This window comes from Ambystoma mexicanum, chromosome 14, assembly GCF_040938575.1.
Source record: "Ambystoma mexicanum isolate Mex_15411 chromosome 14, UKY_AmexF1_1, whole genome shotgun sequence".
Taxonomy (NCBI): Eukaryota; Metazoa; Chordata; class Amphibia; order Caudata; family Ambystomatidae; genus Ambystoma; species Ambystoma mexicanum.
In genome coordinates, this window is record NC_090940.1 from 437,348,373 (window position 1) to 437,376,108 (window position 27,736).

The 27,736-nt window shown below is 45.4% G+C and overlaps 1 protein-coding gene across 3 annotated transcripts in view; it reads right to left on the reverse strand.

The window, feature by feature from the left end:
* AREL1 (apoptosis resistant E3 ubiquitin protein ligase 1) overlaps positions 1 to 27,736 on the reverse strand; it is a 1,423,594-nt gene that overhangs the window by 321,075 nt on the left and 1,074,783 nt on the right. For all 3 annotated transcript variants that reach the window (XM_069637637.1, XM_069637638.1, XM_069637636.1), the window contains one exon: positions 8,504 to 8,629. In XM_069637637.1, the coding sequence (XP_069493738.1) occupies positions 8,504 to 8,629 (126 nt within the window). The remainder of the gene's footprint in view (positions 1 to 8,503; positions 8,630 to 27,736) is intronic.

Genomic DNA, 27,736 nt, shown 5'->3' on the forward strand with positions numbered 1-27,736 from the left:
TGGGGCGTCTTGTGAGGATCTCATGTACAAAAAGACCATGCTTGCGATGTGGGTTATTACTCATGACAAACAATGCTAAGTGCAGCGCCTGTAGCCATTTTAGACCAGTTTCTTGACACACTTTGGACAGCCTGAACTTCACATCACCATTGCTGTGTTCCACTGCACCGCTCCACTGGGGTGGTAAGCACTGTTAAACTGTATTCCTAGTGCCTTGTACACCTTTCTAGCAATTTGACCAGTGAGTGGGTACTCCGATCACAGTCTATAACAAGGGAAAGCCCAAAATGAGGTAAAAACTCTGCAAGCAAATTTTTGCAACCGTGACAGCATCTGCTTTTCAGCAGGGATAGGCTTCAGTCCAGCCAGAGAACACATCCACCACTAGCAAAGAATAGGAGAATTGTCGGCATGTGTGGAGCTGCATGAAATCTGTTTGTAAATTTAAGAAGGGACCCACTAGTACTGGACGTGCAGACAGCTTTGTCTTTAAAGGTTGGTCCGAGATTGTGGGTCACACATATGAAGCAGAGTCTGCAATACGCCTGTGCCACCAAAGCAAAGCCAGAGGCAACTGACAAATCTGACTATTCGTCCCTGCTTCCCAGAAGGGAGCCACACCATTTTAAGGATAGGGGGTGACCCCGCTCAGCAAGACCCTCCCTTAGGGTTCTGGGAAAGTGGGACCGCACTAGGAGTGACTAATCCCTCTAGATGACAAGGAACCCCATTCCTATGAGGAACTCCCTATCAAGAATATATTGTCTGCATATATGGGGATCAGAAAGACCATGTTACTCCTGTTTTGGATTCAAATAGCCATGACATTACTTCAATCTCTACTTCAGGTAATGCTGGATTCCCCCTGAACCAAACAGTCAAAGAGGAATGACACAACCCTTTCATTATTGGCAACGAACATAAACAGACATAACTTTGGATGGAAGAGAGAATCTTACGCAGAGGCAAGGCTCTGGCGGGAAGACTTCCTGGAGGGGCAGAGCCATGCTAGGCTGCGGAGCCGGCAGTAGAATGGGGAGCGAGCGGATCGATAGAAATACACCGGAAGGGGTGCAGGAGCCCAAGAAACCCAAACACTGTACACGGGCAGATGCCCAAAAGAGGCTCGCTGTATTAAATATATAAAAGGGTCAGAGGGCTTTGGGGAGCCCTAGAGAACTAAGTGACACTTATATTTGAAGCTGAGGAAGCCTAGAGGGTTACGGAAGCGCAATAACCTGGAACCTGGACACGGGTAGAGGCCCAATCAAGACCCTGGTGAAGTAAGCACATCAAAGGGCAAGAGAGCTTCGGGGAGCCCTAGAAACACAAACAATGAGGAAAAAGACTGGGACCAGAGAGAAACTGGAGGCTTCCATTGCGGAACCTCTAAATAGGAACACTATCAAATAGAACAGCAAGAATGGTGGAACTGCACTAAGAAAATCCCCTTTCCCTTTAAAGAACGGAAAGTATTGGATGTGTGTGAAGACTTATGCCTTGCGCTTAAAAACCTGAAAAGATGCTGGAGAACTGTATTTCAAACTTTGACCATTTGAAAAACCCTTCTTTTTCGAGGAAACCCAAATAGTTTGCCCAAGAAAAGCCACAGTGCAGATGCTATTTCTCTGGTCTATTTTTGTTAAATATTTTCTAAGTGGTATAGCCAGAGAGTAAGTAGCTTTTGAAGGAGGACTATATATTAATTTGGACATTTGACGAGCACCCTTAGTTTCGTTTGTTAGGTAGGGAGGGAAATGTCATGTGTTACGCTCACCTGGTATCCACGGGGGCGTCACACGATGCTGGATGTGACGGCTGTGCGTTATCTCGGCCTTCCTCTGCTTCGTTATGTGCCGGGCAGTGGGTAGGGCCTATGACAGGAGAATGGAGTGTTTAGGTTTGAGCCTGTGGTGGGTGGACTCCCACCTCCCTCTGATCCCAAATTCCCTTCCCTTGGTGTTATTTCTCACCCTGGGTTTTTATGCGTAGAACTCTCCGTTCTGCTTCTCTGCGCAGGGGCGCATTGTAAGTGCAGGCGTTCCATTGGACCTAGTTCTTCACTGGTCTGTGGGCCCTTGTATCGAGTCCAGACCGGCTGTGACTCTGACTCTTCTTGTTGTCTTCAGGTGAGTTATAGTGTCTTTTAGTTTCTAATCTGTCTCTTTCTCCTCCCTCCGTTTTGTCTTTCTTTTCGATGTTGCCTTTTTTTCCACTATGCAATTCCTCTAATAATGTCTTTTGTTCCCGCAGGAATGGTTGCAGTTAGAGTCTTTGACTATGCTCCGGATGAAAATGAGCTTGAAGCGCCGGACGGCGAAGATTACGGGTAAGTGTTGATGCGCGGAGCGAAGCGCTGGTTTTGCAATTATTGCTAACCTGTATTCTCTTCCTCTTTCTTCATGCAGGTTGCGGTGATGCTCCGTAGTGGCGAGAGAGCAAAGTGCAGAATGATTTCAGGATCCGCTGCTTACCCAGGTAAGTGTTGTTAATAATGCTGTCCTTGTTTCTTCACCTTTGCGGGTTGCGGTGAGATCCGGCGTGGCGGACGAGGCGAATGAAGCGCAGAATAGATTCAGGATTCGTTGCTTACTCGGGTAAGTGTTGTTAATGATGCTGTTCTTGTTCTTCCAGGTCGGTGATGGCATCCGGATCGATGGCTTCAGTATCGGGCCGCAGATAAGCAGGAGCTGGACGCGGTGAGCGTTACGCTGCAGGAGTGCAGAATAACGCAAAGCGTGTATTCCAGTTTGGGCATGGCTTATATAGCCAGCCACACCTGAAGGCCCGACCACACCCAAAACACTGGTCTGCATAGTTCAGTTCTAAGAACTGAGCTGTGTTACAGGCCTCCATGTTGGATTGAGATCCATAACTGATACTTGCCCTATTCCTGATAATGAGCCTGGCGCCAGGACTGACTCCACATGTTCTTATGATGGTGTTTAAAGGCCCTTGGGGCCACTGTTAAGGGCTGTAGCCCCACTGTTGCCGGGGGGCTGTTATACTTGAGGGGGTCAGGGGCATGAATCGTGACACATGTCTTAGCAATACAGCTATACAGCTAGAAAGGCGTTTTTCTTTTTATTTAAATAAAACCTTTTGAACATGCTAAATCCTAGTCTGCTCCTTCTTTTGGTTCACCAAACAACCACATCCTGATACAGTTGGGTAAATCATCAAATTTTTACCCGAATGGGCAATGCTGCGGGCCAGGTATGGAAGGAGCACCTTGGGTGCCACCAGACAGCTGTCTAGGGAACGCCAAAATGAGCCCACCCTCAAATTACAACACCGCTGAGTCCAGTTCACCTTTCCCTCATCAGGAGCTTGGTCTTGTAACATGGCCAGGCAGGAAAGAGAGGCAATCAGTGACTGTTGGCCTGCAACGCAAACAGGAGTTTCATTAGGAGCCTGTGGCCCGTTTAAGGCCGCCAAACTAGATGTATTGTCTGCTAGTGTATTGCCTTGGGCAGTAAAAGGCTGCAAAGGGCCACGTCCTCAGCACTTGATTATGGCCAAGGCAGCTTGGAGCAATAAAGCATGTAGAAGAACTAACAAATATTTTCCATTCAATATTGGGGTACCAGTAGAGGTTAAATAACCTTGCTATTGCCAGAGCACACTGAAATCATGCACTACTCCATGAGCCTATTGGGAGTTGGTGTAAATCGCTGGTGACTTATCTTTTGCTAGGAAACACGCTTGTGCGGGAGATAGGAGTTCAGCTAACTGGGCTGACTTGCCACTAGGCAAACAATAGACTTCAAGGAAGCCTTGGGGAGTACACACAGGAAAGGAAAAGATCAAGGGCATGTAGATTACCTTTACCGTTTTCCAATAGTTGTAGAAGAAACCAGCAACATTAGGGGAAGGGTATGTGGCAAACCTAGCAAGGTCGTCACTACTTCACTGGGGGAAATCTCCTCTCATGTGGCCAGGGAAAGGCAGAAGCTACCTGACTATGACCCTGGGAGTGGCCATCTGTGGGAGGACCACATGAGGGAAGAGAACCCTTGGGGAGGCGGAGTAGTGGTGCTTGTTAGAACATCCTACAGTCTTTACTCCATGGCTGCAGCTAATGGGGTGAACAGTTCTGCAGTGTGTGCAATGAGTGCAGTGTTGGAATACTGTCAGTATAGAAGCGGGTAGGGTTGAAGTGCATCTTCTATGTGCATTGATACTTTAGTGTGTGAAGTGGGTGCAATACTCAAATAGTGTGTGCAGAGAAGTGGATAGGGGTGAACTGCATATTTCATAGAATTGTGTAGTGTCCATTGCGCGGAGTGCTGACTACTATACTGCACTAGGAGGTATTGCTTTTGTGTACTGAATAGAGTGCTGGGAGCAGGGCCACAGTTGCAGACTTTTTTTGGTTTGGTTGGCAGTAACAACATGTGAATGAAAGTGGGTATGGGTAGCGGAGGCTGTGGTATGTTTCTAGAATCTGCTAACTTTTCAATGTTTCCATGCATAGCTGTATTAAGGTGCGGAGGTTGGGTAGCGGTGGCTGTGGTACGTGTGTGGTACTTGGGCACACGTTGCCACGCATGGCTGCATTACGTTGCGGTGGGTGTGGACAAGGCCTTGACTATTGGGTGCATAGTCTAGCCTTGCCCACACCCACCGCAGCAATGTAGTTTAGACTGCATCTGTCAAAGGGTGCTCACATTTACGGAATGGTTGTGGAGCACATTTTACTCTTCATAGAGCACCAGAAGTGCGCTGACATGCATATATTGTTGTATCCATGGGTGCGGTCATTGTTCGAACATCGTACGGTTGTCGGTTTATGGCTGGAGATTGTGCATTGAAAAGTCCTGCAGTGTGCCCACTGGGTGCAGTGTTGGAACACTGTCAGTATAGAAGAGGGTAGGCCTGAAGTGAATGTTCTATGTGCTTGGAAATTCTGGTTTGTGTAGCTTCCTGGGAGTAGGCCCAATGTTATGAAGATTGTGTGGTCTGGTTGGCAGTGACACAATACTTTGTGAATGGAAGTGGGTAGGGGTGGCGGAGGCAGTGGTATGTTTGTGGAATCTGCTAACTGTTACATGTTTCCATGCATCACTGTCGTATGGTGCTGGGGTTGGATAAAAGTGCCGCTGGCTATGCTACGTCTGTGAATTGTGGTTTCTGGCCACATGTTTGCATGCATGGCTCCATTATGTTGTGCTCGGTGTGGGCAAGCAGTAGACTCTTGTGTGCATGGTTAAAGGCGTGCTGGGTGCCGCCCTTGATGATTTTGGATGCTGACATTGTGGATTTTCTTTCCAGAACTTTGTACTGAGGGTGCTTTTTGGAGGTCTACATTTTGGGTTATACTGACCTTGAGGGAGTTGGAGGAGGATGAGGGATGAGCTCGAGCAGGGAGATATTAAGGAAGTGAGAGTTGAAGGTATTGAGGTCCCAGGGCCCAGAAGGCCTTGTGCATAATGCAGAGGGGTTTCGCCTTATTCCTTGCAGCCACTGGGAGCTATTGCAGACATTTCAGTCCAGGAGAAATATGATAGGGCTCTTAGGTATTGTATAATCGCCTTCAATTTTCAAAGACGTCAATCCTAACTCTGTTCTTATATATTGCATAGGACATCTGGGTGGTAGTCACAAGATGGTCCGCCAAAAAAAAACCTCAATCCTGTCTATCCAAGTCAGGTTTTCAAGGGTGAGGGCTTCAAGGCCATAGGATACCACTGGGATAAACCACTGCTTATATAACAGAATTCCTTTCAGGGTGTATCCAGCATATTCCAGGACATATTTGAGCACGAGCAATGTGATTTGCTTCATGCTCTTGATTCTGCTATCAATTAGTAGAAGATATCCCAATTTACAATTCATCTCCACAACTAGGTATTTATAGGAATGGTTGTAGTCGATGGTACCCCAACTAACTTCCATTAATGGCCTATTAACTTTTTTTGAAGAAATTAGCCTAGATTTTGACTTTTTCAAGTTTATCAACATATCGTGTTCACTACAACATCTTTCCAATTCCTCCAATAGATTTTTCATTTCTACTATTGTGTAGTCAACAATCACAAGCTCATCGGCATACAATAATGCTGTGATCTTAGTGGTAGCAAATCTAGCTGTGCTATGGGCGTGTCGCTCTAATCTCTGTATCAATTCTGCAATATACAAGTTAAAAAGAAGAGCAGCAAGCAGGCAACCCTGCTTGATGCCCTTATTTATCTTTATAGGGCATGTTAGTCTCCCATTATTATCAAGGGGTATACAAGCTGTATTGTTCTGGTGGAGTTTTATTAGGATCTCCAATAGCCACTGAGAGCAACCAAGGGCCCGAAAAATCGCCCACAATTTGTTCCGATTTACCTTATCGAACGTTCGACTAAAATCAACAAAGGTAACTCGAAAGTTGTTTGGCTTTAGACAATGATGATCACATCAAGAAGTCTAATATTATCAATAGTACTGGCTCCAGTACGGAAGCCAGATTGAAAGGGATGAATTATCTGATTAGACTCTGTCCAGGATTGTAGGTGATTCAAGATTATAGCAGCAAAAATGTTGCTAGTAGTGTCTAAAAGGGACATAGTTCGATAGTTCTCAGGGTGTAGGCGAGAGCCTGCCTCATACACTGGAATCAGTATCAACTTCAACCAAGATACTGGTATCATTTTTTTCAGACACACTCGTTTATATAGTGTCATGAGTATAAGGGACCAAGTTACAGGATCAGATTCGACAACAACGGATGCTAAACCATTCGGCCCAGGACCTCTGGAATTGTTACGTTTTTGAATAATACGAATAATATCACTTCTTCCAAAGCGCAGGGGTCAGGGCTCGGTAGTTTGGACTGTCATATCAAGGATTTGCTCATCATACAAATTTTCAGTTATGTAGTCAACCCATGTTTGTTCACCAATTGCATTGAGGGGTTGAGTGGAGCTATTGCCTCTAACTTTGTTTAGGACTTTCCATATTGATCTCCTGTCCCCTTTTGCAGAGTGCCTATTAACAACTGCCATTTCAGATTGAGTTTCCCTAAACGGTGACACTTACACCATCCCCTATAGGAGTGGTTCAACTGTTTTTTACGGATAATATATTCATCCCATGCAATCAGGAGTACTTTTAAATTCCTGAGTGCACGGCGATTGGTTCTCCTGATCACTACTAATTTCCTGTCATAGGGTGAGTTATGGATTTTATCCGACGCAATAATTGGCTTGCTTCGAACAGAGGCAACCTCAGTGGTTCATTGACAAATTACATTCTCAATCTCATCGCCATTTAAATTGAGGTTATCAGAAGTCAATTTAGAGATTCTTTTGGTCAACTTCTTGATTTTAGTGGCATTCCATATTATTTTGTTACCTCCATTGGAAACACCAAAATTGATTGAACCACCTCTACCAGGTGGGATTATACTCATATTCATAGTGATCACAATCATTGAGTGATCACTAAAGGAAGGGGCACGGACTTCAAAGTCACTTATGTGGTCTAATTCAGTCATATTACCACACAAGTAATCCAATGTAGCAGATTTCCCACTACTACTCCATGTACATTTACCCGGGGTATCACTAGTGGTTCTTCCATTCATGGGCCATAATTCCTAGTCCTGTAGATAGTTGGACCATAGTCTACCCTTTTCATTGCTCCTTCCTTTTATCATTACATTAGTTTGAGATATTTTGTTAAACAATACCTTCATATAGGATGCTCCACAATGAGCATTTAAATCTCCTCCGAGTATCACAATATCATTACCAACATTCAGCAACCAATTGGTGAATACAATATCAATGGCGTCATGAATTTCTGATGTACATACTTTACACAGGGGATCATAAACATTAATAACAAGGCTGCAGTTTCAATGCTTTTCAGAGTTGTGTTATTTTAAAAGGCATGAACACTGCAGTGATCTCACAGCATCAGGGCTTGTCTCGGTTGGTGTATGTGGCCGTGCCTGATGAAGAGCTAAAAAAGCAAGTGGGTAGAGAAAAGGGAAGTCCAAAGAATGCCCTTGGTCAAAAAAGAGCTATGTGTAGGCACTATAACGTGTACATTTCTAACACATGCAAAGCCATAGACATTACTAAAGAGGTTCTGCATTCTGTAGCAAACCGCCTTTGATAGCTAAGCTCAAGCACATCATCGCCTTTTCCTGCTGGACTGATGTTAATTCAGATAAACAAAATGTTCAATGTCTGGAATTTGCTCAAGACTAAACATGAAGATTTTCTTGCTCAGTCCTTTACTACTTTTGCATTAAGAAAACATTTGAAGGCAGAATAGGAGTAATAGACCCACCCGGACTGGCCATTTTCATGCCGACCCAACCAAATGCTATGATTTGCAGCTTTGCCCTTTGCTTTTGGATTGCCTTTGCTCTCCCAATGTTTTTGATCTCATTTATCTCTCATAGTTGCCTGCCTCAGAACTAAAATGTGCACTTTGGAACGCTTGAGTGACATTCAACATTACAAAAAACTGATCACACAATGCTGTGAACTCAACCATGTCTCACCTTCTCCAGCTGCCCTGACTTGCTGTACTTCTCCTCTGCAAAGACCAGCTCCATTTCACCCACATCATTGTTCAAAATGAAACACACTTTTGACTTATAAAACTCAGGGTCATCCGTTTCAAAATACTGGGAGAGAGAAGTGAATTCAAGTGTTAACGAAAGGAATGCAGCACAGAATCTTCATGGCACCGCTCTCATAAAACAGCTCTAGTCAAAGAACACCTTTGTGAAATCTTGCATCAACCTCAAGATTCATCCCAATGAGATATTGCCTTAATGTTTTTTTTTTTAAAACTGTAAACACCTTATTTAATTTTAAAAAAAGGAGATATTTCAAATCACAATGCATAAAAAAGCAGGTTACTTACCTGTAGTAACCTGTGTTCAAGGGCATAATTTAAACAGTGCAAGGCTACCCTGTGTGTGACTCCTGTACTTTAACCACTCTGTCTACTGATTGTCTAAAAGGAAATACACCTATATCTTTTGTTAATTTTGTTATCTAGGTATTTCTGCCTTATGTTAATCACTGTTTGTTTAACAATGGACATAGGATTTTCAATAACGAATGTTTGAAAAATGTTCATCCTATATTCTTGCATTCCCCCTTTGTGACATACACAATTCACTCTCAATAAAACCACTGCAACCATGCTGCCTCTATGAACGTGTCTGGAGCAGCTCTGCAATGCTGTTTCTGCAGCCAATCATTCCCCACAATGGGATCTACCCCTGCTTGGACAGAAATGAACTTTTTGGTTCTCTGTTGCGATAGTTTTGATAGTCCCTTAGATGTTTAGTGTTCAGAGTTCCTTTTTGCTGACAGGGAGACGTTTTCCGAAGTCCTACTGAAAGGTGCAACTGAATTGTGGTGTACTGACGTAGGTAGCCTATATAGCTACCCCGATATGGGCACTGTAAAGTGCCCTATTTTGTCCCTGAGTGACTTCCCTGGATCTACACAATCCGACCACAGCTGATTTTCCCGCGGCTGAAAAGTTTGCATGTGAAATGTACAAAATGTACGAACCCTGCTGGGATCTGAATGGCATGCTGCAGGTTTCAAATGGCTGCTCCTTTGTGAAACATACTTGCCTAGACCTTTCTAGCTGCTCTTCCTTGAAGGTCCTTCCCTGCATCCTCTCGTGCAGCCTATTGTCTTCACCGGAGCATCACTGGCCAGTACTTTGGTAACTTGCTGCTGCTGCTCTGTTGCCCACCACTATGGGTAGTGGTATGCGGGCAGGGACATCATTTCACCAAAATGCCAGGGGGTAGCGGAAGTGACATCACATAGCCCTTGACCTCCGATGACATCGCAGGAAGAGATGTAATTTGACCCCTCTCCTAAGTAAAATCGCGGGAAGTGATGGCACACGACCTTCAGATGTGTCTGATACCCGTGTTTCCAGGCACTCTCATTTCAGCCAGATATAAGTACCGAGGCACAGAGGGAGGCGAGATTTGTCTACGATCACACATTTGGGGAATGTAATTTTCCTGATTCGACATGGAGCTTATATGTAAAACATACATAATGCAGTACTTGTAACAGGGTAACCGAAATCTCTAATGCAGGCTACAAGTAGTGAATGAAACATCTATAGATAAATGGACACAGAAGTACTCATTATTTGTGGCATTGATGTGTTAAACAAGCCAAAAAAGCACTACCCTCAGGAGGCGTGCGCTGTCTGTTTACCCAGGAGCAAAATGCTGCACGAACAAGTCCTGAAAATTAAATGTGCAGGTGTAAGCTGAGGCCATCTGTCTCTTGTGTTATATCTTTTAGTTATATGTCAGCAACCACATGTTGTCCCCCACAACCCAGAGCCGAACAGAACACCTTAATGTTCTGAGCTTTGATACATGACTCTTCTTCAATCTTTTTTAACAGGGGGAGGTGTGGGGAGGGGTGCTGCACTTCCCTCAAGAGTGGGGCTCATGGCATCTATGATTTTCAGAGCTCTATGTGTGAGGTGCGTTATTCAATGAACCTCCCCGCACCCTGGACTGGCCCGTGAATGAAGCTTACACAAAGCCCTATCCAAGAAGGAGTTTAAGTGAGGAGGGGGTGGGTCACTTATGGCTCTCTCACGTCTGAGACTCTGTGTTCAAGGCTTATTTTCTTAAACAGTGTTGCACCAGAGCAGGGTCCTGGTCGAGTTTGCGGCCCCTCTCAACCATTCACATCACACTTGAATGCGTTCAAGATGAGCAGAGCCCAATCAGTGGCTTAGCACAGAATTTCGGGGCCCGCCAGCGAGCAATGTTGAGGGCCCACCAAAGCTCTCTAACAAAGCACAGGGCACGCCACATCCCAGGCCGGCCCGGACGGCCATGTGTGCGCAATGTCCATGATGATTATGCTGCTGCAGGGGCATGCACTACTCCAAGTGAAAGAAGTAAATATGTTGTTTAATCAAAGCTTAAATGGTTCACCTAGCATAGAAAGTAGGGGGCGGTGCCTGGTGAGATGTTTTATTGGAAAGTGTAAATATTTGCCACAAATATGCGAATCCGACCGAGCATAGCAAGGGGGCACGAACTAACGAAAACCGGTTGGTGGGGGTCAGGGGAATTGTTCCAACTCCCTTGATAAAATGTTTTGAATAATGGGTTAAAATGTTGCATTACACAGCACACTTTCTGTGAAACTTTGGGTAGAAGGCCAGACAGTTTGCAATCAGTTTTGTAGGGCGAAGGGCAACTCATGGAAAAAAGGTACAATAGATGCAAGTCACTAAAAGTGTACAAGCGTATTTCCCAATGCATTGTCATGCCGGTCCCTTCAAAATATGCCAGTATAAAAAACATTTTCATGCTGGCTGGTCCCATACATTTCCATGCTGAGTCCACCAACATATGCTAGTATTTCCATATAAGAACATAATCATGTTCGATTTGAGATGTTTTTTATAGTATCATTACCGGCACTAGGCACAAAAATGGCTCTGCCAATATATGCCGGTACTCATATGTAAGAAAATACTCCTGTTGGTTTGGCCATTAAAAGTGACATGTCACAATAAGAAAACATGTCCAAACTGGTTCCAATGCAAGCAAGTCTAGACCCATAAGAACACATATCATAGATGCTCAGTTAATAAAAAGTCATGCTACAGTAAGAACTTGTCCACTTGCACTGGATTCTCCACACAGGAATGCACCTAGATCATTCAAACACACACTATTGCATTCCTACTCATTCAACCACCACTTACTGACCCATACACTGTCTCTTGGGTCCACTCACATTGCATTCTCCACACAGACATGTACCCATCCAGAACATTGAGACACAGTTTCACATTAATTAATTCACCCACCAGTCACTCACTCATACACCTCCTCTTACATTCAGTCTCACTGCATTATCTACACAGGCTCACACCCACCCAGAACATTAAAACACACACACTATCACATTTCATCTCATACACCCACCGCTCACTGGCCTATACTACATACAGTAAAAAAAACAATTTATCAGGGTGTCCAAATGAAGTCACACAGCCCCTTGACTCAATGAATCTTATAGTAAATACCACTCTTCTAGAGTTTAACAAATTAATTTTTGTGATAAAAAAACACAAATAGTTTGATACATGGAGTAATGACAAATCAGAATTACACAGGACAAAAGGTGTAATAACTGTACATGTGGAAATGAAAAATGGTTGTCAATACATATTGTATGAGACAATAGAACAAATTAGTTCCACATAGACTTATAGGACCATACAATCCAATTCAAAACAGGTTGATCTAAACAACTGAGAGTACGACAATGTTGACATTAAACACTGGGAAAAAGGATGTCGACACAGGTAGCTGATCTAATGTGCTGGAGATTGGGTGGCCTTCATCAGGACGGACGAAAATAATGTGGTAGTTAAGCATGGAATGCAGAATCCTGTGTTGCTCTGCATAGAAATAGAACAGAGGAGAGTGTATGAGGAGCTATGTGATTGTTTGGTTAAATATTTATAATATTGTGATGAGCACCTAATGATTTTCATTATTATGAAGAACGCCCCCTGTGGGGGGTGCTTACCATGCGTTTCTTGTTCAACACCGTGTGTGGGAACCACTCAGGTCAGTGATAAAGGATTCCGATTAAGGTTCGAGGACATACACTCTTCAAGACTTGATCTGTTTGGTGAGAAATTACTGAAAAAACAGAAAATAATGGCTTTCCAGCAGAGCTCCCGACATCTATGGTTGATGCTCTATCCATACAAGGTCGGAGCTATCGGCATGCACAAAACGCGGATGTACTTTGTCCGAACAAATTGTTGTTCTACCCATCAAAGGCAGTGGGATCATGCTCCTGAACACAGACTATGAAAGGGAATTTCTTTGGCTACTCTCGGACATGGACGCGTACCTGAAGTTAAACCATAATCCAGCTGTGCGACTTCAAGAGGAGATAAAAAGCTTGACAATTCACGCTGAGCAAGAAGGATGGATCTTTGAGGAAGAGAAGGCTTTTCTGAACAAACACACCCCAGAATCACAGCGTTCTACATCCTTCCAAAGGTCCACAAAAATCCAACCAACCCACCGGGATGGCCGATAGTTTCGTCCTGTGATTCACTCCTGTGATTCACTGTCGCTTTACACAGATTTCTTCCAAAACCATTCATCAACAAAATGACATTGTACATCAAAGACACAACTGAAACCTTTAACATCTGTTACGCTCACCTGGTATCCACGGGGCCGCGACCCAGCCCTGGTTGGTTGATTTGCACTCTCAAACCCTCTCCCGGTCCCGGTCCCTTGGTAAGGCCTCTCGTTAAAGATGGGTTTGCAATATAGGAGAGCTGGATTCTATACCAGATTGTCTTTATGTTTTCCCACCTCCCTTGACCTCAACTCCTTCCTCCCCCTTGGGCCTTCTCCTTACCGTAATATTTTAAAAGGTGGATTCTCCGTCCTGCTCCTCGTGGCAGGGGCGCGTAGATGTGGGGGGCAGGCAGCGACCAAGTTACTTCACTGGTGAAAGCCCCCCTGTGGGAATCCAGGCCTGCTGCGACTCCGTTGGTTTGCGGCTTTACAGTCTATATTTGCAGTTATTATGTTCCTCTTAGTTCGAATAATAATGTCTTGCTTCTTTCCTTTTAGATATGGAAAGGTATTTTGGTGTTGTCATGCAGTTTGAAGATGAGCATGGGCCAGTAGGCGAAAGCGCGGTGTGCGCAATGCTGTCCGGTGAGGAATGCGCGATGCACGGCGCTGTTTCGCCTTTTATATTGCTAACCTGTGTCTTTTCTCTCCTTGCAGGTTGCAATGCTCCTCGCCGAGCGCCATAATGTTCCAGTAATGATACTGAACAGGAGATGACTACCCAGGTAAGAATTGTGTGGCTTTCTTCATTCGGGTGGAAACGTGAGTAAACGCTTACTAATGCTGTCTTTCTTTCTCCTCTTTTCAGGTTATGGTATTCCAGGATGCATGCGGTGCCGGATGATGGAGTTCGTACCTTCAGGTGAATGGAACTGAAGTCAGCGATGGATTGAAGACAGGCAAGTTTCGTAGTTTTCTCTCTCTGCAGGTCCTTGGTTTCAGGTAAACTGGCATCAAAGAACTGGACACGGTGAGCGTTACGCTGCTCACAGCAAAATAATGCAAAGCATGTTCTGCTGTTTGGGTGCGGTTTAAATAGTCTCAGGTAAAGTAGTCCAGGTAAAATAGTCCTAGGCATGCCACACCCAAAGTAGTCCAGGTAAAGTAGTCCCATGCCTGCCACACCCAAAAGACTAGACCGCATAGCTCAGTTCCTTGTAACTGAGCTATGTGTGTGCCACCATGTTGGCTGAAACCCCCCCCAAGTTAAATAGTCCCAAGTAAATTGTTCCATTCTAATGTTGGTCTTCATGATGGTTATGAGCCTGGCGCCAGGACTGACTCCAAGAGTCTTGAATGAGGTTTTAAGGCCTTTTACCTGGCCCTAACTGGAAGGCTGACTTGCCAGTGAGGGCCAGGGGCAAGGGTCATGACACATCCTGAGCAACATCAATTTACCAGAAGACTTCATCCTAGCGACCCTTGATGTCGAGGCCTTATATACTTCCATCCCCCAGCATGAAGGTTTGGAAGCACTAAGAACCCTTTTACTCAAGACAAGACAATCAATTGGTGCCAACGTGTTTTATCTTGGAATGTGTCAGACTCGCCTTGACCGAGAATTCTTCCCTCTTTAAAGACCAACTATACAAGCAGATAAAGGGCATCAGCATAGGAGCAACTTTCACCCCTGATGCGGCCAACCTATATACAACCCAATACGAATTCGACCATGTCTACTCTGACACTAACCAATTCAAGGACAACATACTGGTAGGGTGTCACTACATTGACAACGTCCTCATGGTCAGGACGGGTTCCTCCACAGATCTCGGCCTATTCCATCAGTGGTTAAATACATGTAACAGACATATTAAGTTCACCATCCAGTGGGATTTCCACTTCATTGATTTTCTAGCCCTACACATATATAGGTCCGGTACCATACTCAAAACCGATTTGTTTCGCAAGATAACGGACCGGAATAGCTTACTACAGTTCTCCAGCTACCATCCGGCGGGTTTGAAATATAATGTTCCATATGGTCAGTTCCTCGGGATAAGGAGGAACTGTACCAACAAATCCAAATTTGCACTTCATGCGGACAATCTGCAACAGAGACTAATGGACAGGGGATACCCCAAGAACGCTTGAAGGACTTCCAAAAAGAGAGCAGCAAATACCTGCAGAGAAACTTGCCTTGCTCCTAAAATACGTGAACATCTAGAAAGACTGGTGTGTGTCACCAAGTATAGCCCTTGAGCAACCTGAGTAAAAGCACCATTACTAAACACTGGCACTTAAGAACATAGGGAGCCTCACAAAGAAACCTTTTTTGCTTTTAAGAAAAATCGCAAGCTCGAAGAGAGACTAGTACATACCTACGTTGAACCAATCAAAGTGTCAACAGCAGGAACCATGTGGGGGTTACCACCTGTAACGGGCCACTACAAATGTGGCCAGTACATGGCCTGCAGTTTTACGGACACCAAGAAGATCTTTGAACACAACAACGTTCGGTGGGAGCTACTGGATCATACCAACTGTAACAGTAAGCTGGTTATCTACGTGATAAGAGTGCCCCTGTGGTCTGCTCTATATTGGCAAAACCATCAGAGCAGTTAAACAATGCATTTCCGAACATTGATCGTGCATCCAAAATGGGGTTGTAGATAAACCCTTGGTCGAACATTACACTATGAAGAGTCACACCAACTCAGATCTAAAGTGGCTTGTCATCCAGATGATTACTCTACAAAAAAGAGGGGAGACGTAAACAAACTCCTGACCAGACTAGAACAAAAATGGATACATCGTTTAGATACGGTGAAGAATGGCCTCAACCTCATGGTAGATTGGAAACATTTCATGGGGATTGATCATGTAGCACTCAGCCCCCATACATAGGGGGGGCGCCATAGACAATATAGGCCCGGGTTGCTGCACCATTCATACTGCAAACAGTTTCATAGACAACCACAAGGTCCTCAGATCATGTTTTAAGCAGATTTTCCCATTGTGGTTTTCCCAATGTTCCTGTGAACCATTGTATAACAGTATCCGATTTTGTATTAAGATACGACCTAGAGTCCTGTGGCACTGTGCACCATTTTGAATCCACTTTGTCTCCATCAAACACAGGGTACCGGGAGTATGGAATATAACTTCAACACGTCAAACCAGGGGCTCAAAACAAAATAATGAAGCCTTTTTAACAGAACATGTACACCATCTCTATCTGGCTTTTTTATTGAGTTTTTTCCTGAGGTTTTTCACTGATATTTTTGGGTCAGCAATTATTATTAGGGGAACATCACCTGTACAGTTTTGTTACTGACAGCACAACTCACCTATACAAAGACCCGTACTCTACGGGCAAGCAATAGCTATATTATTCATTGCTGACGCAGCACCCAATCCAATATGGCCATCAGGTTTTCAGGTACTGTTGCTATGAAAAAACAGACGCGTCGTGCTTTCTAATTACAAGGCTCAGTGCATGTCGCAATTTCCAACAGGCACACTCAGCATTTTGATCGTCTAATCAACCCGGCAACATGACTAAATCTTTACAAAGCAAGGTGAGATTGCGCTCATACATCGTTGGTGGCATTGATTTCTTGACATTGCCATGACTAGTGTTTACCTTAGCCATAGGTGCTCTAGGCACCAGTTTAATATAACAGAATGTCACGGTCCCAATTTTCACAACTACTCAATTTTTGCGAACACACTCAGACTGTTTTTAAAACACGGTATGAATGCACTAGATATATACCTGTATGCCCCGGATCCCTGATGCACCTCCGTGATCGGAGTGACTTTTCCACGGGATGGCGACAGGGGCCAGCGTTTTTTGTCCGTGTTCACGCGACCCAGTAGACACTCACAGCATTTATGGACCCTGGATCATCTATGGACAGCACTTTTTTTAGTCTAGGTTAAGCCTCACCCACCAAATTATACAAGTACTATTGTTTTTATTAAATCGTACACCACGGTAATCAATTGATGCTAATGCATACTCAATATCTCCATTAACCAGGCGTAGAGCAACCATTAGTTCGAACAAAGTACATCCCCGTTTTGTGCATGCCCATAGCTCCAACCTTGTATGGATAGGGCGTCAAACAGACACCAGGTGCTCTGCTGAAAAGCCATTATTTTCTTTATTTTCAGTTATTTCTCACCAACGGATCAAATCTTGAATAGTGTATGCCCACGAACCTTGATCGGAATCCTTCATCACTGAGCTGAGTGGATTCCCACACACACTGTATTGAACAAGAAACACACTGTAAGCACCCCCCACATGGGGGGGTTCTTCATAATAATAAAAAGCATTAGGTGCTCATCACAATATTATAAATATTTAATAAAATAATCACATTGCCCCTTATACACTCTCCTCTGTTCTATTTTTCTGCAGAGCAACACAGGATTCCGCATTCCATGCTTAACTACCAAATTTCTTTCGTCTGTCCTGATGAAGGCCACCCAATCTCTAGCACATTAGATCATATTAGATGACTTTTAGGCCTACACTTGTAATGAGAAAAACAAAACTACAGGTCCCAGAAAACAAAGCGTTGTTACTGTAGATGAAAAATCAGGTATCATAAGACAGTATGCCACTATGTAAGGTAAATCTAAAATATTTCATTGGAGTACAAAGCATATGTAAAAAACAACATACGCCAAACAGTCTATTTCATTGCTATAGTATTTAACATGACAATGCATTACTTACCGTAAAAGCATTTCTGATGGTTGTATCTGCTTGGATTCACATGCTGTGCATAGGTCCGACATCCAGTGGTCACTGCGGAGTATTGCATTTTGTTTTTCGTAGTCGAAAAGGGGACGTCGACAAGGCGTGTCTGTAACACTATCCCTATAGTGACGTGCGTTGTACCCACAATCCCTCACGCGTCGAGGTCCCTCTGTTTGTATTTTTCTGCCCTGAGGGAGCCTTCTAGACGTGAGTGAGTACAGAAAAGAGAGATATAAAAGGAAGTCTATGTTCCTTCCATCCGAGCGGGGAGGAAGGGTGGGCGCATGTGAATCTAAGCAGATTCAACCATCAGAAATGCTTTTACGGTAAGTAATGCATTGTCTTCTGATGTTTGTTAATCTGCTTAGAATCACATGCTGTGCATAGACTAGCGAGCAGTACCCGGAGTTGGCGGTGGGTTATGAGAAGGAACAGTAGAGAAAAGATGTCTTAATACTGCCTGTCCCACCTGGGAGTCAGATCTTGAGTGTGCATCTAGACAGTAGTGTTTTGTAAGGGTGTGCACAGAACTCCAGGTAGCCGCTTTGCAGATGGACTCAAGGGGAACATTTGCAATGAATGCTATGGATGCCCCAGTGCCTCGAGTGGAATGTGCTCTTGGCTTGAAGGGTAGTTCTCTCTTAGCAAGAGTGTAACAGAGAGTGATGCATTGTACAATCCATCTAGATATAGTGGACTTAGAGACTGCATCTCCTTCTCTTCCTGCTGCCACCGAGACAAAGAACTGATTAGTCTTTCTCAGTGATCTGCTTCTTTCCATGTAGAACATGACAGCTCTGCGTACATCTAGTGTATGCAGACTTTTTTCTCCCAAGTTGGAAGGGTTTTGAAAGAACGTTGGTAGTTCTATAGATTGGTTTACATGAAATTTAGAGATGAATTTTGGTGCAAACCTTGGGTGTGTGCGAAGAACCACCTTATCCTTGTGAACTGATACGAAGGGGTCTAATACAGAAAGAGCCTGTAGTTCACTTACTCTCCTAATGGAGGTGATAGCTATTAGGAAAGCAGTCTTAAGAGTGAGGTATTTAAGAGTTGCCTTATGCATGGGTTCGAAAGGAGTGCCCATGAGTCTAGAAAGTACCACGTTTAAGTCCCATCCGGGAGCTGGGCTAGCTATTGGGGGGTGTATTCTCTTTACCCCTTCCATGAAGGCCTTTATAACTGGTATCTTCCACCACGACACTTTAAGTTGGGAAGTGGTGTATGCAGAAAGTGCCGCTAGGTGGACTTTAATGGAATTAAACACTAGACCTGAATCCAGTAAATGGGTCAAGTACAGAATAATGTTAGTGGCAGAGCAGTCAACCGGGTTGATGTTCTTACTTCTACACCAGATGACAAATCTTTTCCACTTGCTAGAATAGCAGTGGCGAGTATTAGGTTTTCTGGCTTCCCTGAGGATGTCCATACATCTCTGAGGGAGATGTAAATGTCCAAATTCTATGATCTCAGGAGCCAGGCTGCTAAGTTCATGGTCTGAGGGCATGGATGCAGTGTCCTGCCCTTGTCTTGTGACAGCATGTTGTACGGGCAAGGAAGTTTGATTGGGGGAGATAGGGACATCTCCATCAAGTGAGCGAACCATGGCTGCCGGGCCCACATTGGGGCCACTAGTATCATGGTCACCTGCTCTTGGTGCATCTTGTGCACCACCTTGTTGAGGAGGGGAGTCGGGGGAAAGGCGTAAACAAATTTCCCTGACCATTGAATCAACATCCGTTCCCCTTGGACTGGTTCTGGGGGTACCTGGAGGCGTAACTTTGGCATTGTGAGTTCTCCAGGGTTGCGAACAGGTCTATTTCCGGGAAACCCCATTGCGTGAAGACGTTTAAGACGATGTCTTCTTGCAATTGCCATTCGTACTCTTTGGGTAGGGGGGAAGTCTCTGCTGAGTTTGTCTGCTAGCAGATTGAGTTCCCCTGGTACATGTTGTGATAGTAGGAACATGTTGTGTTTGAGAGCCCACTTCCATATATTCTGGGACAGCTTGGACAGTCCTGGAGAGTGAGTGCCCCCTTGCTTGTTGAGATAGTACATGGCTGTGGTGCTGTCTGTGAGGACCATCACTGTCTTTCCTTGTAAGTGTTCCTGAAAGGCTTTCAGTGCTTTGAACACTGCTAATAGTTCCAGCAGGTTTATATGTTTGGAAGCTAAGCTCGGAGTCCACACTCCGTGAGCAGTCTGATGGGATAGGTGAGCCCCCCATCCTGTAAGGGATGCGTCTGTGGTTAGAGTGGCTTCCACTGCGGGTGTGGCAAAAGTTTTCCCTAATAACAGGTTTTCCTTTGTCCACCACCGTAGCGAGAGAACCAAGGCCTGCGAGACCACCACTAGGTCGTCCCATTGTCCGCTGGCCTGACACCACTGGCTGTAGAGCCACTCTTGCATTGGGCGCATGCGCAGGCGCGCGTGAGGTACCAAATAAATACATGACGCCATCATCCCTAGTAAACGCATTGCTTTGCGTACCGTCACCTCTCGACCTGCCACATAATGGGGGATCTGAAACAGCATGTTTTGGACCCTCTCATTGGAGGGGAAGACGAGGCCGTCCTTTGTTCGAATTAGAGCCCCTAGGAATTGTTTGATTTGGCTGGGGTCTAAGCTGGACTTCTTTTCGTTGATGGAGAAGCCCAGTCGGGACAAAAGGTCTACGGTCTTTTGGGTATTGGAGAAGCATGTTTCGTAAGAATCCCCTGTTATGAGCCAGTCGTCGAGGTACGGGTAAACCGGGATGGATAATCTGCGCAGGTGGGCCGCTGCCACTGCCAGTACTTTCGTAAATACCCTTGGTGCAGATGCTATCCCGAAGGGTAGTACTCTGAACTGGTAGTGTTTGTTCCCTATCTTGAACCTGAGGTATTTTCTGTGCGCTGGCAACATTAAAATATGAAAGTATGCATCTTGCATGTCTAGTGTTGTCATGTAATCCCCCTGTGATAACAGTGGGATTACATCCTGCAAGGTTACCATACGAAACTTTTGGGGTTTGACAAAATTGTTCGCTGGACGCAGATCTAATACAGGGCGCATGGTTAAATCCTTTTTTGGTACAAGGAAGTACACTGAATAAATACCTTCTGTTACCTGCGATAGGGGGACAGCCTCTATAGCTTCTTTTTTCAGTAGCTCTTCTACTTCTTGAAGAAGAATAGTGAGGTGTTCCGGTGTCATGCGCCGGTTCCGTGGGGGTCTGTATTTTGGGGAACCGTTGAATTCGATGCAGTATCCGTGGGCTATGGTGGATAATACCCAGCGGTCTGACGTTATTCCCTCCCATGCTGAAAGGAACGATGTTAGCCGGCCCCCGACCGGTGATGCATGGGAGGGGACCCGAATCTTTGGGTCATTTGTTGGTATTGGGCGTGGGGCCTTTTGGACTGGAGCCGCGCCCTCTTCCTTTGCCACGACGTTGGCCTCTTTGACTGAACTGGGTGCTTTGGTTAGAGGGCCAGTTGGTAGCCGAGTGAAATTGTTGTTGGCTTTGCTGCTGGCGTTGGCCACGAAAGGAGCGTCTATTGCCATAGCTGCGTCTGTTAGGTGGCCTAGAAATTTGGTCAAGAGTTTTGATGGTATCAAACTCCTTCTTCGCATGTTCTAGGGCCTCATCAACTGCTTTCCCAAACAGATGTGTTTGCTCGATGGGCTTATTTATTAGGGAAGCCTGGGTTTCTGGCTTAAATCCCGAATTGCGCAGCCAGACATGGCGTTTGAGAAGTATTCCCTGAACCAGGGAACGTCCAGCTGTCTCTGCGGCATCCAGGGAGTTCTTTACGATGCCCTGGTTTACAAGAGTTCCCTCTGATATAGTAGCCAGCAGGCGTGAACGCAGGGGTTCTGGTGCGTCCTCTGCTTCGCTGCGCAGCTTGCTCCACTGTGCATCTGCGTAGCTAGCTAATAGGGAATTGTTATTCACAATCCTAGTTGAGAAGGCGGCGGAGGTTGTGATTCTCTTCCCAAGTGCATAGAGCTTCTTGCCCTCTTTGTCAGGTGGTGCCTCACTAGTAGATAGTGGTACCCCCGCTCTCTTCCTTGCGTTAGTAACTACCAGAGAGTCCGGAATAGAATGTCCCCTGATGTACAAAGGGTCAGAAGACGAAGGGCTGAAGAGCTTTTCTATCCGAGGGTTGACCCCTCTGACTAAGGCCGGATTGGAAAGGGAAGGAGTTATTCTTCTCTTTATAGAAGCCAGGAGCGGAATGGACTGACTGACCGGGGCTTTTTCTTTAATAACTTTTTCTACAAAGTCTATGTCCGGAAGAGTCTCCCCTGTGTCTATTTCAAAATGCGCTGCTGCCTTGCGCAATAGTGCATTAAGTGAGGGCTGGTCATCTATGGGGGAGGTGTTGCCAATAGGTGAGTCCTTGGGAGGAGAAGGGTGAAAGACATCAGGGTCTGAGTGCACTGATGGGGATTGCCAAGGCTGCACTGATGGGGAGTGCCAGGGCTGTGAGGTAGCTGTATCTTCCTCAAAAGCTCCTGTGCTAGTGTAAGGGTCTTCCTCAAACCTCTCCTCCTCATGTTCTTCCTCTCCACCTAAACACTCCTCATCTTCCTGGAGGTATTGCTCCTCTTCAGTGAGGTCATATGCATCTGTAGAAGGGGGAAACAGCCTAGGAATCTTGACCCTAGGGTCATCCTGGGTCCATTCTCTTGGTCTTTTGGGTGTGGGTGGGTTTTGGCTACCCAAAAACCTCTCCATCTTTTCCATACAAGAATGGAGTCTTTCCATGGTCTCATGGGGAACCCCTGAATAGTCTAAAGGGGGGAAATCAGTGTTGTCACCTTCAAAACGCTTCGAACGCTCCCACAACTTCGACGAAAGGTTTCCGTCGCCCTCAGAAAAGCCCTCCGGTAGTTCAGAAGTGCCTTTAGATGAATGGGGCAGTTCCTGGCTACTTTTGTGCTTTTTCGGCGTTTCTATTTCCTTGGGTGCGGTATTCGACGTCTGTTTCGTCGTCCGCTTGCGTTTGTCCTCGGAAACAATTCTTGCCAGGCTCTCGACGACGAGTTCGTCGGTAGAGGGTTCTGGAGTCGGCGTTGTCTGCGTTACGCGCTGTTTCTCGACGGCCGCTCTATGGAGCGTTACGTCGGGTGTCTTTGAGGTAGCGCCCGTGTTAGATGAAAGCCCAATCGCTGGTCGCGGCTGCGTTTGCGGGTGGGGCTTAAGACCCTTACGGTCTAAGGTCGACGCCGGAGTGCCCTGCGTCCCCTTCGGCGCTGGTGGATCCTTCGTCCTCGACGAAGAAGAGCCGTGGGTTGTGTGCTTAGGCCTATGGGGTCTGTGTGCGTCCTTGTCGCCGGGGTGTTCATCCCCATAAGCAGGGCTTGAGCCGAGCCCGAGCGCTCCTTCTGGGGGTTAATGACTTCCGTAACGGACGTCGAGTTATCACCCTCCTCGTCACTTTCTGTAACAGCGGCGGCGGGTGAGGAAACTGACTTCGACATAGCGTAGTCCACCCACCTCTTTCCGTTCTTTAAGGGTTCTTGGTTTTAAGAGCTTACAGGCCGCGCAGCTGTCCTCTTTATGATCGAGGGGCAAGCAACGATTACAGAGCTTGTGTTTGTCCTTCCAAGTGTATTTGCCCCTACAGCGTGGGCAAAACTTAAAAGGTGTCCTCTTCATAGCTGAGGCAATAAAAACTGGTGATAACAACCCCAAGGGAAAGATAGGGGAGAAAGAAAGACATTCTCGACGAGAAGAGAAAAGTTCGAACCCCCACTCTCCCTACTGTATGTTGGCCGGCGAGGCCTGGCCACGTGTTCGGCAGCGCCGAAGGATCTCCTCCGTCTCTTCCTCTCCGTCGAAAACTTGCTCGGCGGAGAAACAGCTTCACAGCTAACGTCGAGGGGAGGGATCTTTTAACAGTAAGTATATATTAAGGACCGAGGTCCGTAGTACTTGTTTAGCAATGTCTCTCTAGGAGCTCCGCGTAAGGCGACCATAAGCTGGGCGGAAAAAAACAATCTGAGGGACCTCGACGCGTGAGGGATTGTGGGTACAACGCACGTCACTATAGGGATAGTGTTACAGACACGCCTTGTCGACGTCCCCTTTTCGACTACGAAAAACAAAATGCAATACTCCGCAGTGACCACTGGATGTCGGACCTATGCACAGCATGTGATTCTAAGCAGATTAACAAACATCAGAAATTGATTTATCAGCATTTTTAGGCTTTCACAATTAGTTAATATGCGTTCAAGTGTTTAAATGACGTTCACCCCACAGAGGCGGCACATGCGTTCAGGTCTTGGGATCTGTATTCTTGCACCTACTATCTCGAGGACTGAGCACATATTACTTTAAGTAAGAGATATTGCCGGGCGATATAGCTATCTGGGTATGCAAAGATGTGTCTGGGTCGTGATTTGCGCAACATCCTATACTGTATGAACGGGCCACTATTTACACTTTTTTAGCCATCCTTTTTACGTGATTGTTGTCTGACTTCATTGTTGTTTATATTAGATGTTGAAAACCAAGTTGTGTGGATTTTAGCTAAGTGCCCATGCTCTCAAAAATATCCAAGCTAGTGAATGCCTTATAGAAACTGGCCATGATAGTACCACTGTCAAGAGATGGGAGTTTTTCATGGCACATTGTCGCTCTAGATCTAAATGCAGCCATGGTGCCTTTAATGTTGAACTCTAGACGTAGGAGTTCGACAGACAGATTCTTTCCATTCTTATCAAAATCCGTGGTATATTGCGTTCAAAGAGGTTTAGCTCACTTGTCAGCTTATGACCCCAAAACTTCCACTCCATACATCAGGACAGGGACAATCCTAATGGAGTATAGTAGGAGGATAGTCTGAATTGACCAACCCCCCTTGCTTCCAATGAAGGAGCTCAACCCATATGTCAACTTCATCCACTTATTTTTGGTCTCCCACCAGTGTACTTGCCATTTCAAGGTTTCATCAACTATCACACCCAAATATTTATATTGGCTCACACGTTCAACCGGTTCTTCGTCAAATTTCCATACAAAATAAGGGTAGGCTTTCTTCTTTTTCCCTGTAAATGTCATAATGTTGGATTTACTGATGTTAACCTGCAGCCCATTCATTTTCGCATAGGTGTGGAGTCCATCCAACAGCTTTTATAGACCTCGCGGAGTATGATCTAATAAAAACAGATCATCAGCATATCCTAACCAACTTATTTGCTGGGTTCCAACTTTTATTGGATTAGATTTTATATTATCAAGGGTGGTTGTGAAATCAGCTAAATAGAGATTGAATAGGGTAGCTGCCAAGATACACCCTTGCTTAACCCCTTGACTGGTTGGAAAGGAGTCAGATAATTTGCCCTGACCATCAAGGCGCACTGCAACACTAGTATTTTGGTGCAGTAGCACAATCATTTCAAGCAGACCTCGAGGAATCTTCCAGGCTAATAATTTAGCCCATAGCTGTTGCGCATGACCATGTCGAAAGCTGCACTGAAATCTATATATGCGCCATAGATGTTAGACTATTGTCTGGTCCAGGCATATTCTGCAGCTGATACTAATATCAACAGATTGTGAGATGTCTTCGACTTCGGTCCAAATCCAGGATGTGGGGGTCACTAATACATTGATTTATTTTGATTAATAGTACCTTGGCAAATATCTTTGCTGGAATGTCCAGCATCGCAAGCATCCTATAATGTGCAGGGTTAGTCCAGCATTCCTTTTTGTGTATTGGTAGAATGTGGCTCTTATTCCAGGAATCTGGTAAAGTGCTGCATCTGCCGGCCGATGTGGGTGAAAAGGATACAGAGATATTCTGCCTAAAGGTGAGAGGACATTTCTATTAGACTATTGCATGTGCCTCCTGGGCCAGCAGCATGGGAAGTTGTTAGTTTTGCAATTATACTAGTTATGTGTTACGTCTCGCTGTGCACCACATTCCAAGAGACGAGTTCGCACACGCATATCAAAGGGCATTCGCACTCGCACTTTCAGTTCCCTTCCATTTGGTGTGCGACGCTTCATTCCTCCTTTCCTTTTACACTGGAGATTGCGGCAGGGAGTCAAATAAGACTACGATTCCCAGTACGCTCTGCTGCTGTCAGATGCCAATTCCATCCAATCAACGTGCTCTGACGTGTTACTTTCGGTTTCCACATAAGCAGCGTTCACTTTCACCTCGCTGCTTCTGATTGAAGTTGCAAGCCCATTGAAGTTCCGTCTTCAGCTGCATCTTTGAATTTGTACTCCTGACCTCTGCCTGTTCTACGGACTGCCTTTGCCTCCTGTACTTGCCGTGTTTTGCCAGGTTTGTGTACCGGACTCTCTTCTGTTTAAACGGATTGCCCTGCTTGATGATTTGGTACTTCAGCTGCCCGCCCGTTGACAGGACCCTTTTCTCTTCCCTCCAGTCATTGCCTTGCCTAGCGTTTTTGTTCCAGTTTGCCTGCATACTTTACTTTACCCAGTAATCTGGTAATTAACATTGACTCCTTTCACGTTACTCCAGACGCCACATCCTACAGCTATCTGGGGTCCATAGTTCTGGCCATTTCTGAACTACACGCTATCAGGACATCTTTATCCAACACGTGCACAAGTGGACGCTGTGCAGAGAGTGCACCAACCCGGACCTAGTGCGCTCTTCGTGCCGTTCAGGTTAGAACCCTCACTAACCTCCCTGTTTATTATTTTATACTGCCGTTTTGTTCACCCTTGGATTACTCTCCAATGCTACTAATGGTAAGAAGCCTTTAAATATCATCACCTTTCCTCTTAACCTACCCAGACCAGCCCTGATAGTGTTGTCTGTTTTTTAGGTAGGACACTGTGCGCCAAAAAACCAAGAATAAACCCCAGGTATTAACCGTAGTAGTTAGTCTATTTCTATCTAAGTATTGTCACATCAAACTCATCTCTTCCTCTTTATTTTTGCAGCTGGTATCTCATGGCTGTGTTCTCCCCCGCCCTTTTGAATGATCAGGCTCTTTTGTACTGTCCACTCAGTAGAGGGTCATATCATTTTAAAGGTTTTTGTTCCCTCGCAGAGAGGAGGCTCGGTTGGAGGCCCCATCCGAGCTCTTCAATCAAAACAGTGAAAACCGGACTGGTCTGAAGAGACGCCTAATCAGCCTCATCCCAGTCGGTGAGTGACAGAATCATAAGCCAAATATTTATCAAAATGGAAGGAGAGGATCCCTTAGCCGCCATGGTACGTCTGGTGGCAGAACTCCGGGATGAGATTTCAGTAGCTCATGATGCTCTGCACAACCAGATTGATAATTTACAAAGGTTTCCGCAGCCACATTCTGTGGGTATTGACGCCTCAAATGCCTCCGCATCTACTTCTGGGATTTCCAATCCTTCAGCGTCAGGGTTTGCCGCAGCCCCGGTACTTATGGCTTCCCAATACCCGTTAGCGCCTCCTGAAAGGTTTCTTGGGGATCCAAAAAATTACAGGACTTTTATCAATCAGTGCAAATTGCATTTCCTATGTCGTCCTACGGCATTTCCAAACTCAACAACTAAAGCTGCCTTTATTCTCTCCAATCTTGGTGGAACCGCGGCAGCCTGGGCCAATCCTCTACTTGAGACAAACAGTTTTTTACTCTATGATTGCAATGCCCTCATTTCTGCTATGCACAGGGTTTTTGATACCCGTTACAAGTTCCAGGCCACTGATCTTGAATTTTTGAATTTACGCCAGGGGACATCCTCTCTGTTTTCCTATCTTACTAGGTTTAATCAACTTGCTGCTGAAACAGACTGGCCCGAAGAAAAAAAGTCAGCAGTCACCTATAAGGGGCTGTTGGAAGAGCTAAAAGACGTGTTAGCAACTGTCCCTATAGTCCCCACGGTTTTTGGCAAACTCTTGGATCTGGTGTTACAGATTGATGCCAGAAGG